The sequence below is a fragment of the Eucyclogobius newberryi genome, unplaced genomic scaffold (genome assembly GCF_026437365.1).
Source record: "Eucyclogobius newberryi isolate DKJ021-1_F unplaced genomic scaffold, fEucNew1.0.hap1 SCAF_20, whole genome shotgun sequence".
Lineage (NCBI taxonomy): Eukaryota > Metazoa > Chordata > Actinopteri > Gobiiformes > Gobiidae > Eucyclogobius > Eucyclogobius newberryi.
The window spans coordinates 15,412,770-15,430,517 of NW_027315835.1; the positions used below are offsets into that span (position 1 = coordinate 15,412,770).

Sequence of the window (17,748 nt, forward strand, 5' to 3'; positions counted from 1 at the left end):
GATTTAGCGCTGTCTGTAAAATGAGCTTTCAACCTTTAAAAACCCTATACAAATCGATTTTGTTCTCTTTACTGTTAATGTTTTAGGAAGAATCCTTTAAACAATTTAAATTATATCAACGTCTTTTGTGAAATATGCTTTTTATTAGACTCAAATCTGCTTCGTATGCCCAACTTTCTTTAGATTTAGCGCTTTAGTCTTTAAAATGAGCTTTCGACCTTTAAAAACCTTATACAAACCGATTTTGTCCTCTTTACTGTTAACTTTTTAGGAAGAATCCTTTTGTTTTGGTTGATTTGCTTTTCAAATATCACAAGCTAATGAACTTATTGGTAAAGTTAATGACAAAAATGGTTAGAATTCTCAATTTTTCCAACAAATCTGTGTTTATTGTGCAGTTTGGCAGTCTGCTGTATCCAGGGAGGAAATCAAACTACCTCTCGAGATTATTCCGTCTTTGAAAATGATACAAAGGGGGCGTAAGCAAACAGAATAAGACGATGTTTTGCCTGTACAGTGGAAACAGATTTTTGGGGGAATAGTTGAAAATGCTATTTATAAATTTGCTGCTCAGAGGAAGTCAGCGTCCCCAGAGGATAAGTGCTGCTTTGGAAAAATTATACAGTTTGGAGCCAGTGGAGGAAGTTTGCCGAGTCCAGGACCTGAACATGGAAAAGAGCGACTGCTGTTTGGGAGAGAGACAGAGGAAGTATAAAAGCTACACTGGATTCATCAAGTTATGAGTGGATGTTCAGAGAAATGGGTCACAAAAGGACCAGGCAAAATAAGACCGTCTGTTTTTATAGTAGAAAAAGCTTCAGTTGTAGTCATCTGGACTCAGTTTGAAAAAATAGACGTTTCGACTCTCATCCAAGAGTCATTGTCAATAACAGACTTAGGACACTTTCACACAGAAGCAGGACAAAAGGGAAACTGAACAGAGAAGGAAGGGTGTTTCTATCCCCTATGTGTCTGGCCTGTCGGAAAAACTGCAGAGAATTTTTAGACAACACGAAGTCCCCGTTTATTTTAAACCAGGAAACACTTTAAGACAAAAACTGGTTCACCCAAAGGACAAGTTGCCGACTCAAAAACAGAGCAATGTAGTTTATTCGATCCAATGCAGTGAAGAAAGTTGTAAAGAACGTTACATAGGTGAGACGAAACAGCCTCTACACAAGAGGCTTTATCAGCACAGAAGAAATACAAGTTCAGGACCTCAGAGCGCCGTGCATCTCCATCTTGAAGCCTCTAATCACTCGTTTGAAGACGGTGAGGTGAAGGTTTTAAGCAGGGAGAAAAGATGGTTTGAAAGAGGAGTCAAGGAAGCTATTTTTGTTAAAAAAGAAAGACCTTCTTTAAACAGAAATGGAGGGCTTAGGTTTCATCTTCCTGTTATTTATAATGGGATTCTGAACCCCTGGAAAGGTAAAGGACATTCAGATGCTAATCAGGTACTCAGGGTGGTTGAGCCAGGGTCTCACAAAGACAAAGAGGATTCTAATAGCCCATTAAGATTCTGAATAGGCTAGCTCGGTAGATACAAGGGGGAGTTTCTGTTGAAACAAACAACTCTTTCTACTTCAGGAAGGCTCCTCCCAATGGGCGGGTCTTACCACAGAACAGTATTAATATCGGAGTTCTCGACCTAAATTCTGTTATTGATAATGACTCTTGGATGAGAGTCGAAACGTCTATTTTTTCAAACTGAGTCCAGATGACTACAACTGAAGCTTTTTCTACTATGGAACACGCCTGGACGAATGAGGGATTACACCGACACCGTCTGTTTTTGTACATTTACGACGTAGCGGTTCACCACATGAATTGCAGGACATTGGTGAAGGACGGGTCAAATGCAGAGGACACAGTTTCATATGGGGACAATAAAGTATAAAGCCCTCAACCTTTTCACTTCATCATGAATCACGTTGGTTATCGCATTATCTATTGCCTTGGCCATTTCCTGTTAACATGTGATATATAAGTTTACTGTAGGTCCAGAAAAGTCTACTTTTTAACTGCTCTCAATCTAATATTTATGCAGTAATTGTATGAACTCCATAACTTTTGTATTAGAATTTTTCATAAATTCTTAGTAATCAATCAAAACCACATTAAACATAAACAAACACACATTTTGAAATGTTTTAAGGCCAAATACTAAATATAATAACACATGTTGGGATAATTACAATATTGACTGATAGATGTATAACTGATAGATATTATACATGAACTTTTGGTGGAATTTGTGTGTGCTATGATTAGATTTTAGCTTGAATAAGTAATGTCTAAGACTCATCGATACTACGTAGAGTCCATGTCATTAAAACAGCACTAAAGTGGAAGTGAACCCTGGAGTGGTTTGAGTGGTGTTTTGTTTTGTCCAGAGTTCACTTAAAATGAACCGGTTTCAATTCCCAAGTGTGAAAGTGTCCTAAGTCTGTTATTCATTTGGTGCAACTCAGTTTTATGAACAATGTTTACAAAATAGTTTACTGGGATTATCCTGCTTTAGATTTATTATGTCAGTGGCATGGGGCAGTTTCAGTATTATTGCTTATTGTGATATCTAAAGCGATAATTATATTACACTTCAAAATGTGTTTCTATGACTTCTTAGACACTATCTCTGTGTAATTCGTATTTTGATTTATATTACATGATTAAAGCTGTGCAATAATGTTATGTAATGAAAAACAGCTCAAAGTACGGAAGTACAAGCGTAAAAGTACTATACTTATATCAATATGTATGTATGTATGTATGTAGCAATACTACTGTAGCAATATGTATACGCTACTACATGTTTGAACTGAAGTAAAAAGTACTTTCTGTATGGTTTGAGGGGTTCTTTTTTACCACCTTCACAGGGAAATTCAGCAATAAATAAATAAATAAATAATGAAATAATGAAATAATGAAATAATGAAATACATACATACTTACATCAAAATCACGACATTTGACTCTTAATAGTTCTCAAAACCTGTGTGTAGCACTTCCATATTTCAATTCTCAAATTGATTTTCTATTGTGGTACATTTACTTCTTGCCCCTGTATCTGTGCTTTTACTGAAGTAGCAACATTGAGGACTTCTTCCGCCACTGACTTTCAAGTTCCGAGTCTTAAATCTGTCCTGTTTGACATGACCACAATCCCATCATAAATCACGTTGGCCCCCCACATGTTTGCCCAATTTCACGTTGAACGTCAGAGTCAGTGAGTAAAGGAAACAAACAGGGTGACGGAATACTTAAGTAGCTCATATATCATTAGCCCATGTTCCACTTGACCTGGCAGTAATAACTTCATAAAAACAACAACATGCATTTCATATGAAGTATTAGGGATCATTTGTCCAATAAAGGAAACGCACAACTATATTATGGACCTCAGTATTTTGTATAGACGTTTATTACTTTACCATCTCAGCCCATTTATAAACCACAATGGCCTTTTGATTATTCCGCTCAAACCAAACTGTCAGCTACTTCAGCTCATCCAATTGAAGAAATCAGAGAGCGACCACAAGTTGCTTAGCTTGCATGGAGAAACATTAAGCTTCTGTTACAAGTTTGTGAGAACCAAAGCATGTGCGGTTTGAACTCAATACGCGGCTGCCTTTTACAATGTGCCTGCCTTGTTTGATTATGATTCCCATGGATTTTTGAGCCGGTTGGTAATATTCTCTACGTAAACGATTGCTGGTATATGCACTAAAACAGACTTGTAGACAGCGAGGAGCCACTGTGGTACTGGAGATAAGCTGATGTTATCTGTTACAGTAAAAAAACAAGTGTATTCATAGTCAAACCACTCACATCACTCAGTAATACAGAAACTTCCTAATAAAGCTCAAGATCAGCAATGGGCATGTCTCACTTCCAGATTTGAGATTAGCAAACACATTCGACAACATATCTGTTCCTTAAAGCATAAAAAAACAATGTTAACAAACTGTGACCAAAGCAATTGGATTTAATTAAGCTATTAGCTAGATTTAACCACATTTTACGTACACTTTTTTATATTTTATCACTAAGTCAACACCTCTGTCTCACCAATTTATCACTTATTCTAATTCTAAACATTAATCCTTTCCAACCACTCACTTGCCAGTAAAACCATGACATTCTTAGCAATGGAATAGAAAGTGAGTACTTGTACTAGCCGTATTTGAGAACTGCTGTTAATGCTTTCTCATGTCTCTGTGTTGTGCTCATACCAGTAGCTGGTCTGTACGTCTGCAGCAGGTCAAAGAGCAGGCTCTTCTGCACTGTGGCGTTCCCACTCAGGTTCTCTTTGTCCAGGATCAGCAGGAAGCGGTGCAGCTCCACCAGGAGCTGGTCCAGCACTGGAAGAGCAAAAGAACTTTAGTGAACTATGTGCAAAGGAGAGAAAATGTATACTTTTTTAATTATGAATGAACATGTTCCATGAAGCACACATCCCCATGTTGTTATTATTATGGATGTCAAGGTTTTTAGATAAATCACTAACCATGATTGTTAATTTTGCAAGAATTAAAACAATCATACATTTTAGATATAACAATAAGTTTATTCCAATCTATGGTCCAAAACTACACATAAAAGAAAGTATTCATTTTATATGATGTATTTCATTCAGAAAGTTGAATTTCATAAAGCTGGTCACAAACTTGAATAGTATTGTGTTGGGCATGAGAAAATTAATCATCAGTCATGCTCTCAGTGATTATCAATATTAATTGAATTGTGTTGTTTTTTCTCACAATAATAACACTAAAATTAGATATTGTCACATCCCTAGTGAATCTTTTGGTCTATTTTCCCATTACAACCCACTACTATTACGCTAATAGACCAATAAACAGACAACAACGTACTGATGTAACATATCGGAGTAAGCCACAGATCCCAGGCAACGTATTGAAGCCGACGACATGATTGTTGATATTCAAATTTATAGTTTTAAGTTTACCGCAAGGACACTTATCTTTTGAAGACTTCCACCATGAGTGTTAACTATTGTCACTGTTCCGCTTAAGTGTTTGGAGCTGTGTTCTGCGTGCCAATATTTGACATGGGAGACAGCCTCCTCAGAGCCTTTTCTATTGGCAGCAGTTCACAACCGTTCAAACTTTATGACAGGCAGTCGTAGCTCTTTGGCACTTGTCTGTTTAGTGTGAGCCTGCTCGGGGGGAATAGATCTGGTTTAGCCAAAGGTCGAAGCCTGGGAGTTGGAGCGGGAGGAGCCACAGAGGGAGTCGGCGGGGGAGAGGGAGGTCACGGTGTCTGAGAGCACGGCCCACACACATCCTTTAGGGGTCAGCGCTGAGCTTGTATGTGTGTGGACGGTCTTTGTGTCTGAGTGCTGTGAATGGGCCCCTGCTACAGAGGGCCCCAGTGCAACAGACAGACAACATGAGAGGAAGCACAAGAGAGACTTTATTAACCCAGAGCGGGCGAGAGCAGGGAGGGACATGAGGAGGCCCTGAAGAGCTAGTTATGGATTCTGGGGAGATAATTTTAGAAACTTTCCCATAACATCCTTTTTTGTAAGGCATTTCCATATGTTTGGTTTGTTGTTTGACCTGTGGGAATAGTAAACAATGGGGGTAGAGAATTCATTTTGATCGAGATTGAGATTCAACCATATCAAATATACAATTATATGTTGTTGTTTTTTTTAAATAAAGATTCAGTAAAAGTTTGTGCCTTATGTGGACTTTTTTTTTTTTAAGTCTGCATCGTTTATGTTCATGAAATCAATACTAATCGTTATTTTTTAATTTATTTTTATTGTGTTTTTAAAAATATCTAATAATTTGAATAGAAAATTAAGATGGATAAAGAAAAAAAAATTATTAATTTTTTTGCTCGATGAATCCATCTTGTTGTCTTGATTGGTTTGCAATCTGCACCAGTGGTTTTACGGGCCAATCACACGGCAGCCGGGTGGGTTGAGGCGGGTTGAGGCGGTTGTCAGGGATGACGACAGCACGCTGGCATGAAACAACCAAAACAACGATGGTGAGGCCGGGGGACGTACGCGCTACAGCTGCAATTGATTCTTTTCAAGCTCAACTACATATTATTTCTTGTTTGAAACAAGAGCAGCGGCAAGCACTTTGTGCGTCTTTGGACGGGAAAGATATTTGTGCTTTTCTACTCACTGGATTTGGCAAGAATTTGACTTTCTCCACCCCGTGGATAAAGAACTTTGGAGATTTAGAACGTTGTGGAGGGTTTACACAACACAACTGGATTCTGTGTGACCCCTGAGAGACTATGGGTCACACTACACAACTCTGACTAACAACTAACACTTTTACCATACAATATACAAACATTTATCTTAAAATTCAAACACACACTTAAGGCTGAAGCCGCTGCAACTGTCAGACTTAGTGATGACTGAAAGAGGACGCGACTTCAAATCATAAGGAAATCAGCTTTAGTGGAGATCTTGGACTTGATTACATTCTTCTTACTCTTCAGAAAGACTTGAAACTATATTTTATCATGATTAAATACAGCGTAGTGGCATCAATGCGCCTGGTGTCATCGTGGATCCATTGAATCAAACTGCATTTATAGAGATTCCACAGAAAATGACCTAAGTTCACCTTCTGTGCCTTATATCGCAATATTGTTGAGTCAGAACATTTATCCCCATCCTCTTTGTCACTTCAAAGCCTTCACCAGATCGTTGCAGCAATTTTAAGTGTGAGATCCTGGTAAAACTCCCTTCTAAATGACGTACGTTTCCCCCAAAGCGGTTTCAAGCTGTGCTGTTTTTCAAAAAAGACTCCTACTCAAGCTGAGTCAACTTCTACTGGGCGGCACCACTCCATGAGACACATCGGCCCAGTAATTAAAAACACCTTCTATAATATCACTCCAAATCTGCAGATTAAACCCATATATTGTTTTGTTACTCATGTTTAGGCCGTTAGTGCGAATCTAAACATTTTTCCAGCTTTTCCTCCTCCTGTGTTTGCAGAGATTGACTCAGATGGCCTTTTGGAGGAGAGGACCATGGGAAACAGAGTCAGCTGACTGCGGTCTACAGCAGGGCTACAGTCTCTATGGGCGACAGGCCTGGAACCGTGCCCACTGCACATCCAGAGAGACCAAAGCTTAACCCAAACAGGAACCAATACATTCAACAGAGCCAGACCAGTGCTCGGGTTTGGGACATGCAATCCAAAATGACAGTTAGGAGTGGTAGTCATAGTAGTAGAATGTAGAGCTGGAAGGATCAGGATGAATGAATACTTTTAATAATAAAGCCTCTTTTTGTTTTGCATTATTCTTTCAATGGCATAAGTAACTCCTGTCCCCACATTTGCCACATTAGGTCTGACAAACTGAAACAAAGCTGTCAATCAACATCATTCACACGGACCACATTCATCCATTCATTTTGTCAGGGTGGCTTAAGTGTCTTGCTCAAATACACAAGGGCAGTGCACATTGGTCGACCCAAAACTTCAGGTTGTGAGACGACCAAAGAGCAACGTTCATCCCCATAAACAAAGAAACAAATGATTATTTAAGATCGTTATTTACAAGACTCAAATGGCACAGAGCAGTTGAGCTCATGGTATATTTGTTGCAGTGTTTGTGTGTTTTATGAGGCAAAAAAAATGTTCTCATGACGTTGCGCTGAAAGGCTAACAACATAAGAAGTGGAAAATGTATTTAATCTTTTTTCCTGGTCTACACAAGTTCATTCATGTTAGATTATCAGAGTTATGTCAATAAAGGGCTTTTGGTCAGTTGTTCAACTCAGATTGGGGAAATGATCACAAAAGCCACTCTGCGAGAACTGGACAGATATGGATTTTTGGAGCCGAAACAAGTCCTGGGAATATTGATAAGGCTGAAAAGGAAAGAGTTTTAAAAAAATCACACAAAGATTACCATAATATATTAATTGCATCTTGTTTAAGTATATTTGTATACAAAAGCAACTCTGTGTCATTTATTTTGAGGGGAAAAAACCCAACATGATTAAACAATTATTCGCAATTATCAACAAAAGTGAAATCTTTATTTATTTTTTGGTCTAACGCGCCACTATTCCTCAAGTATGTGAAGAGCTTTATGAAACTGAACATTCTGGATGAAACCAATGAACTTAATGTGACAAAAACTGCAGGATTATTTTGTTTCTGAAATGGTCAAGATAATTCATTCTTAGTTTTCATGATTATATGGCCTAATAATCTTGACATCCCAACATGCAACATTCAATTTCAAGTGTAATTTTAATGCGCTCAGTATGTACAGTCATTGGATTGTGTAGAGCTGAAACCTTTAAAGAACTTCTAACGTGGTGTGAAATACTTTTTTCTCTTTTCTTTTATATACTGTGTGTGTGGAAGGCCCGGTTTGCTATTCGAACTTCTCCTTCATCTCCAAATATCTTTACGCTCCAGGATGAAGCTGTTTCTCATGATGCAATGATATGTGCTCACTCTCACTCTTTTATGCTTATGATTTTGATTCATGTTGGAAAATGTGGATGTAGAATTCCCAAAGAAAACGAGTGGAAAGTTGACAGAATTACAATTTATATTCTAATGATGCAATAATAGCCGGTGCAATGCAATGTCTGCTCTTCTGGACCGTCTGAGGTCTGCTCAGGACTTCCTTTCTTCTCTGAATCCTGTGATATTTTGGGATGTGCCACAGATGTGCTCCCATGCTTTCTTCAGCTGCCACTGCCACATCCACGCCACAACAGAAGAAAAAGTGTCTGCTATTCTTTTTCCTGTTGTAAACTTATTGAAATATGGCATGCAGGGTATTAAAATCCTAAATCTGTTCTTGGAAATGCAGTTTGTCCAATCTACTACAGCTACTGAGAAGCACAACAAATATGTTTACTGTTATTATGTTACTGGTATACTCTTGAAGCTACTTAAATTCAAATTAATAAAACAATTAAAACAAATCCTGCTTTTTATTATGTTATCTGAAAACATTCAAGTGGAAGTAAAAGATTTCCTTCAAAATATCGAAACCTAATTTATATTTTTTACCATTTGCAGAGCCATAAATGTAAAGTTAATCATGCTCGATAACTAATAATTCATCATAGAGGCAGCAATTGTGCGTTAATTGTCTGACATGCCTGAAATTGAAATAGTGTTGCCTTATTTTGCATTGATACAGTCACAAAGTTACAGCAACATAGTGAAAAGTGCGACACCTCGATTGTGAGCGATGTGACTGCCTGAAGCCACAGGTTCTGACTCACAATCACTTCAGGCCGTTTACTTCCCCCAGGGCAAACCTTAACACACAAGTTTATGCAGTTTGACATCTTGACCTTTACATAATGGACAAATGTAATCACCCATTATCTTGTCCCATGTAATTAGCTGTATAAATCTTGCAAATAATGAACAACACATTTGAGTTCATTACACCATATGGAAATGCTGAGCTTTCACTATAGCTAATAAATCACTACTGCATGGTATTTGCCCATTTGTAACGATTAAGTAGTAATGACATAACTTTAAATGAGCTGGAACTAACTGCATACCTCGCTTTTCCACTCATACAACTGCTTTTGCTACACAAACTGTAATTCATAAATCAGCGGTTGCAGTTCAAGACATGTATTAAAGTTTAGTTCCAGATTGAAAGTTGGCAGGAGAGATACGAGAGGAGGAAATTAGCACAAAGTCTACTTTTGGTATTAAAGTATTATTGGTGTTGTAATGTAAACGAAAATACATTAACATTGACATTGATCGCCAATAAGATAACTGGAATTTTTCATTACATTTAAGATGTTTGAAATATGTAGTAGCCTAGGAAACTTTCAAAAAGATGAATATTGAAATGGACAACGAATGAACCAAGAAACAATGTGATGGCTTGGATAGTGTAGAAGTTTTGGTTTTCCTCCTAAATAGACACAGCTGTGGGAGGGGACTGTGCGGACATGGCTCGATTAGTCCAAGCTGTATTTAGAACATGTTGCCGTAGAAACTCAACGTCTAATTTGGAGATTTAAAGGTTGTCTGATAACAACAATGAGGGGACAAATGAGGACAAGTGCGTGACGTAAGGTCGTGTGTTTTTCCAGAAAAAACTTATTGGTCTGTTTTCCCACCATGGCATGTGTCAAACTGCAAAAACAGAGCGCTGATTCAAACTCCTACCACAAGGGGCCAGTAAAAGTGCAAAGGAAACGTTTTACCACACTCTTCTTTCTTATGAGGAAACTGAGGAAGTGACAAGACAATGCCAAGTTTAGTTAGTAAGTAAGGTTAAGATGAGATAAGATAAGATAAGCCTTTATTTGTCCCACAATGAGGAAATTCCAGTGTTGCAACACAAAGTAGGTACAGAAGTAATTAATAAAAAACAGATAACTTATAAAAAAACATATAAAAAACCTTATCCTATATAATAATAACAACAGCTGTTATATGGACAGAGAATATTACACCAAGATGATTGACATTATGCATTAAGTATTGGACATGAATATGACAGTATTACACATGATTATGAAGATGAGTGACACATGTTCAGAGCTAACAGTGTTTGTTGTAAAGTCTAACAGCAGCAGGAAGGAAAGACCTGTGAAACCTCTCCTTCACACAGCGAGAGTGAAGCTACAATAGATGTCAAATTGGTTCTCTGCATTTGACCATCAATGCCGCAGGCTGGGACAGTATGTCAGGAGCTTTGGGGTCTTATCTCCAGATGCTGTGCCAGGCTTGGTCACACTACCTAAGCTGGAGGATTTTACCTATTGTGCATGTTTTTGGGGTTGGGGGGAATCACAAACCTACGAATAATCACCATTGTGAGATATGGTCAGTGACACCAACTCCAACCAAAGCTGAGGGGCTAATAATTGGCTCCATTAGCAGTTAGCATTGATCTTCAGTCTACTGTTTCTTCCCCAAACATATTAAAAAAGTAACTTATATGGAAATAAATTCAGCCTACTTCCTTGTTTACAATGTCCAAACAAACTGCACCATTAGCATTGACCAGACTCCCAGTAAAAATGAGATAAAGACACATTATTTTGGCTTCTTGTGTGCAAAACCTTATGACCGGTGATTAAAGCTCGATAAGTTTCCAGCTGAACTTTGACAAACGTTCTTCAGACACTACTGCAGCAGAAAAGCCCACATTGCTCTTTCATCTGAGCCTTGTTTTTATTCACAGCACTAGCGCTCCCACAGCTCTGCCCTGCTCCTACTCCACTCATCCTTCAGATCTCACTTATATTGAGTCTTGGTCCAAGAAGAGATCAAGTCATACTCACTGTAGTTCAAACATGCAAAAGCCAAAGGAGATTCACTTGAACAAAAAGCAAAAGGATTTCAAAGAGATTTTAAAGGGAGAGATTTCCTCTGGTGGCAAACCGTGTCAACTTCAACATTTCAATACAATTCATTGGGTTAAAGTTCATTTTGTTTGGTCACCTTCATATGTCTTGATGATAGAAACCAAGGGAAACATTATGAGCATCTTCTGGCATAAAAAATACATAATAAATCCATTACAACTGTATGAGTTTAGTGTTTTCCTGCAAAGACAAAGTGCAGTTTAGCTCGGATCCAGAACTCCCGTATCCCATAAAATTAAGAAGCACTTTTGATGTGCTGAAATTCAACTTGCCCCAAAGCCCGGAGGGGCAGAGAGGGCAAACTTGGAGTCTCCTGTCAGGAAGGCCGGCTTTCTTTTCATCATTTTTATAGCCGGGCCCAGCTTCCTGAATTACCCTCTGTGCGGCGGCTCCCTGTGGATAAGTACATACCATGACACAGGCTGGAAGCGGCAGACCTCATGCCAGTCGCCATGGCCTATATCTCAGACTGCCCCGGGACAGCTGCGGGGAGGTCCAAGCCACAAAAGCCACATTGTCAAATTGTACTGAGAACAAGAAGCATCAGCTCCAGATTCAGGCACTGGTATGGCATTAATTATGACAAAACATCAGGTTAACTTTTGGAATTTATCTCAGAGGTGGATCTACAATTATTAACTATTCATGTATTATTTAAGTGACTGACGTATTTCAAGATTATTCAGTTAATCATTAATTGTGATTATTCACAATACTGTAAAAATAATAATGACCGTTTTTGACGCAAAAATATGTTATTTCAGTTCAATCTATACTATTAAAAAGGTAAACCTGAATGTAAAAAGCTTTTATATTAACTTAGGTTAAAGTGTATTATTAGCTTAATGACTTTATTATTCAGAAAGTTTGATCTCATTAAGCTGGTCACATAAGGGGGAATTGTGATCAATTAGACAATTTGAAAAAGACAAGATTAAATATTTTACTGTGTATTATTGTAAAATGTATAATAACTGTAACACTAACATGTTATGTTGTGACATCCCTGATTACTGCAACAGCCTAATAAAGTGCTCAAATAACTAACACAATACATTTTTCTGCTACTACAAGCAGCACTATTCTTGCTACTTCTACTTCTATGACCTTGAAGTTCAGAATACTTTCCACTGCAGCGTTTCTGCCCTTCCTTTGTGTAGTCAAATATGGAAGACAAATCCAACATTGTAGAATCTCAAAGCATCAAATCAACAATTAAAACTAGGGTCAACACTGGGTTACAACATCTTTGTTAAAACTGCATTGAACCTGAAGCCAATGTGATGATCAAGGCACATTTTGGCCCACACTGAAATCCAGGATAGAGAAGAAAAACAACAGCAAAGATGATGGAATAATCCACTGCCCGACAGAGAGAAGAAATAATAAACAGCAAAAAAAAGACAGGTCGGAATACTTTGTTTGGCATCTAGATTTGAATAACAAAAATGTATCTGGAAAAGCTTCAGCGCACAAAGAGGATTCTGTGTGTTGTTACATTGCACTGTAGCCACATGCATGTCTGTTTAAATGATACAGCAAAGTTAAAGACTACAGAACCACTGCCATTACAAACATAAGTACAGGGTCAAAGAAAGGATTTGACGCTTCATGTTATTTTTACAACAGTGACAAGGAAGTAAAAACATGCATGTTTGAAGAATGACTAAGACCAATACACAAAATACACAATATATCAAATTAAGCTCCTCCTTCAGGGGCAAAACAGGCTTTCCCCACAGGCTTTTTTACAGTGACACAGAGACAAACTGATGACCATCTAGAGGTGGGAGATGCATCAAACAAAGGATAATATCACAATCATTGTTTATAGAGCTGAAACAGGTTAAAAGATTAATTGTAACTAGTCGATTATTGAGATAATTGTCAACTAATTTAATGGAAGAATTGTCCAGAACATGCCATGAGCCAAGAGAAGTGGTTTGATGGCTCAGACAAAGCAAGAATGACTTAAAAATGTCATAGAAAACATGAATAATTTGTGTTTTTGTCTGTTACCTTAGCTTCAACAGGGCCCAATTGAGTGAAAATCTGATATTTCCAGGCATTTTGCCCTTAACAACTAATTGATTAATCAAAAGAATAATCACTATGAACACTATTTACAGCTCTATTTTGGAGATACGCAAAAGTAGAATATCAGGTGTATCCATTCTTTCTTTCTTTATTTTTAATCTAAAAGGCTACAAAATGACAAAACTTAAGGGATATTGTGATATTTCTGGAATAATTGTGTCAATTTTGTGTCAAAATGTCCATTTACTTCCAATTGCACAATAAATGAATCACTTATCAATTAAATGTGACCGACGTGTGTGTAATTGACTTAACTCTTTAATACTACACAAATCTCAACTATGATTCCCCAAACTGGAGCCCTCATCCAACCGGCAAAGGTCATGCAATGAAAACACAGCTCCAGGTGGTTTCGCTTATCCGACGCTCGTCATCACTGGTGAGAACGTGACATGGATCTCCTCCGCAGTGAAACCAGCGTGTGCACATGTAGAATATTAAACAATGCGTTGCTTTGTCGTGGGCTCCCCTGACTCTTCCCAGGTCCCCCCTTCCAGATACATGCCTGAAGCTATTACTATCTGATTTAGTGCGTCCCGTTCCATAACCGCACAGCTGCCAGAAGACTCTCCCATGCAGCATTGCTCCAATAGTTGTGCCGTCACTGTAAAAGGGTGGACCGACTGCCTTGCATCACTGTCAGCCTCTGCATTTCCTCCCAGTCAGTTAAAGCCACATGTTTGCTGTCTTCTCTCAGTCATTTCTCACTGTTTAACAACCACACAGCAGTAGATAAGAAACACATGAGCTTAACAAGAAGGTAACACCGTGCAACTGTGGAACATGACAAGAACGAACTCATTTGTCTCATTTTAGGAGTTATTGCATTGTTCATTCATTTGTCACAACGTTTTTTCTTTATCTTTTTGATACTATCTCCTCTGTATTATTAATAACAGTATTGTTGAGGAGATTTGCTCAAAAAGGGCATATTTATTTGGCATTCATCTTTTTACCTGTTCAGGATATTTGTAATAATTATTTTAAGGGGAGAATTTTCTGGTATTTTTTGGTTTAAATGTGATAAAAGGATTACAAAATGTGAAACAGGGCTCAGAGTAATATAAAAATAATGATTTGTATGAAAAGCCAAGCCAACTTATATGTATAGCAGACTTAAAAATGGCGTTGCACCAAAGTGTTTTACAATAGAACAACATGTAAAAAAACACACAGTATCATCGACAAGATACAAGATAATTTGCTCAACACAATTTGCAACAAATAAGTTGAAGGCCAGGTTAAAAAGATTCATTTTAAACTGGGATTTAAACTGTTCAATGGAAGTGGAGATCTTCTATTCCAGAGTTTAGGTCCAGAAACACATTAAACACATTTGATATTTGGTTCCTTATGACAACAAGCCATAATAAGCCTTAACAAGTTTTATGTATATCGCCTTATCTGTAAATGCAATTTCAAGGACATTTTCTATTGCATTATCGTTCACTCACCACACAGTTGAGGTGAGCTGTACCCACGGCTGCCCTGAGGCTTCCTGACAAGACATGTGGCTGCCAATCTGTGCATAACGATCGCTCAGCACTGCCAATCGCTCACAGAAAAACAACAATCAGACAAGCGAGATGGGTCTGGTGCACAAGAGTGAGCACTGTTTGGAAGCTGGAATTAATTAGACCACCAATCTACAACTTATAAGACGAGTCCTCTTCTTTACACACAATATATGTCAACTGTTCATCAATACAGGAACAAGCGATTCTATAAACTCTAAAGCAACCTGAAAAGTTGTTTGTGATAACATAGTTCACAACTGTTGTGTATATATATATGCAAATGTATAACAACAGTGTTCAATTGCATTTCTGGCTCCTGCCTCTGTCCTGAAACCTCCATAAAGCCACAGGACGCTCACTTGGCTGGAGGCAGTGCACGGGTCAAAGGGCAGCTGACCCATCTCCACTTCTGACCTCATTATAGTGACTTATTCAGAGAGCCCGGGATAACAAATGGCACGCATCAATCTGCTGTTTGGGTTCTCTTTGACTCTTTGAAAGGCCTGCATTCTGCGCTTGCGTCAATCAGATGCATTAACCCAAACGGCCTTGCGCATCTCACATGGACAAAATAACCACAGGAATGTGAAGAATGCCCAAGGGAACAATGATGCAGCAATTGGAAACAGTCACCAACCACTGCACGGTTGATAACATAAACCGAGTACACGTAATATAATTAACTGTCACATTCCGTTGACAAAATCGTGGTACAGTCTTTGAATGGGGCTTAAATCCGGCTAGACAGCAAAACCCAAAACATCCGCTTTCCCCCCTCTCTCTCTCATCAAATACTTTCAAACATTGTGCAAGGATTATTGTGGTATTAAGTCTACTTTCATGGCGTATTGGTTTGAAACAGGTGCGAGCACGCGAGATTCTCCAAATCCAAAAGCAAAGGTACAGTTTTTGAACTTTTACGCACGGGTTGTCAAGTGTTGTTTTCGGTGTGATTCCTTCTGATCGCGTTCACTGCAGCGATGGCAATAAACGCACACGTATTACACGCGTAAAACTGTTCGAAAAAAAAACAAAAGAAAAGTTCAACAGGCTGATTCTTCTCTTACCTTTGTGCTTCTCCATTCGCTCGCCGTTTCTTCACTCCCGCGCGCGTCGCTTCTCATAAAAGTCAAATCGGTGCGTGAAGGTTCAGTGATGCCGTGTCCGTGTGCGTGTGCGGGGCCCCCGGACGCTCCCGTGTATCTCCGACAGCAGCTCACGGACGTCTGGCCGTGTGCGTGACTGAATGGGCAGGACAGCGACAGCGACGTGCAGCGGGAGAAGGTTTTGACGCTCTCGCCGACGCTCCTTCAATCTCCTCCTATTCGAGGTTTCACAGCATCCAAAAAGCAGCTGAATGAACTGTATACAGCTGGCTCAAGAGGAAACATATTTAAGCTGTTGTTTTACTCATATTTTTGTTGTTATTGTTGCCATGAAAGTGCCAGAAACTATATCAATAGTTTTATTTTTTTAACGGTTTTGCGCTAATAATAATACAACATTGCTCCTATGTAAAAGGAAAAGAGGATACATATTTAATCTAGTTTTACACATTCATAATTAGGGGGGCAATACTGAAAACATTTACATCTCACTATTTCGTTTGAGGACAGGGTGAAATGGGGAATGAGAGAGAGGGGAAGACATGCAGCAAATCTTCAGAGTCTGGATGTGATCTCATGACACAGCTCATGGTTTAATTTTTTATCCAACAGAAATGAGTTAAAACATGTCTTTAAATGTGTTAGTTGGTTTAATTATGAAAAAAATGTGACCTGTCTGTCAAATAATCACACAAATACCAGTACAGAAAAATTACCCTATTGCCTTATTTGAAATGTACTTTATTTTTTTGTTTTTGGACAGCTCTTTTTGTGGCATTTTGTTTTCAAACACTAAATATACCTGATCTTCCAATTTTGTAATATCAGAAAAAACTCATTTCTGATAAACAAACCATATCAGTTGCTCATCTTCTTTCCCATTTCTCACAACACAAAATGTCTGTTCTGATCAAATGCATTTTACCAGATGTGTGTGTGATTTTTAGTTTTTTTTTTTTTTTGTATAGCCCCCCCTCCCAAAAAGTGAATTTCTCTGCCTAACAAAACACTTGCCCCCCTCCTGTGGGAGAGTCAGGACTGTGCAGAGGTATGAGCGGAATGCCGAGTAACACAACATACTACACAAAATGATTAACACACACAAGGACGAACTGACTTTTCCAACACTCTGTAGTCCCAACAATAAGGCAGTAAAGGCGATAATGTGTTGAAACAGGCGAGGGCCAAGTGCTTAGTGGTTTAAGTTGCAAAAACAGCAGTTTGAAGTCCCACCCAGTACAAGCCACAGCAAATAAAGCCGAGAGACTATAGTCACCAGTGTGATGTCATGATGCTGTTTATGATATACTTTCTATGAGCTCCATTCTGCAGACAGAAAGGGAGGGGACAGACAGTTTCTAGTGTTTTATGATATCCTTGTTGTAGAAATGTCGAAAATTGAGAGGATCATCAAATAAATGGTTAAAAAGTTCAGTTTGAAGCTTATTTTGAAAGCTTTTCCTGCTTTATATCACAACTGCAAGTGATTTTCCTTATTTTTTCCACAGGTAGGATACTATTTTTCCAGCCTTTGTAGAATCACCAAGGTCATGACCTAATGAAAGAAGTATTACAGCAAGCAGAAAACAACAAAACAGTTTAGGTAGCTTAGTAGTAGTGGTCATAGTAGTAATATTAGTACCAG

General features: G+C 38.4%; 1 protein-coding gene across 2 annotated transcripts in view; it reads right to left on the reverse strand.

Moving 5' to 3' along the window:
• afap1l2 (actin filament associated protein 1-like 2) overlaps positions 1-16,131 on the reverse strand; it is a 43,975-nt gene extending 27,844 nt beyond the window's left edge. For both annotated transcript variants that reach the window (XM_072455750.1, XM_072455749.1), the window contains exons 1-2: positions 16,065-16,131; positions 4,233-4,361 (exon numbers count right to left, since the gene is read on the reverse strand). In XM_072455750.1, the coding sequence (XP_072311851.1) occupies positions 4,233-4,361; positions 16,065-16,080 (145 nt within the window). In that variant the 5' untranslated portion in view covers positions 16,081-16,131. The remainder of the gene's footprint in view (positions 1-4,232; positions 4,362-16,064) is intronic.
• Between the last annotated feature and the right edge of the window lie 1,617 nt (positions 16,132-17,748).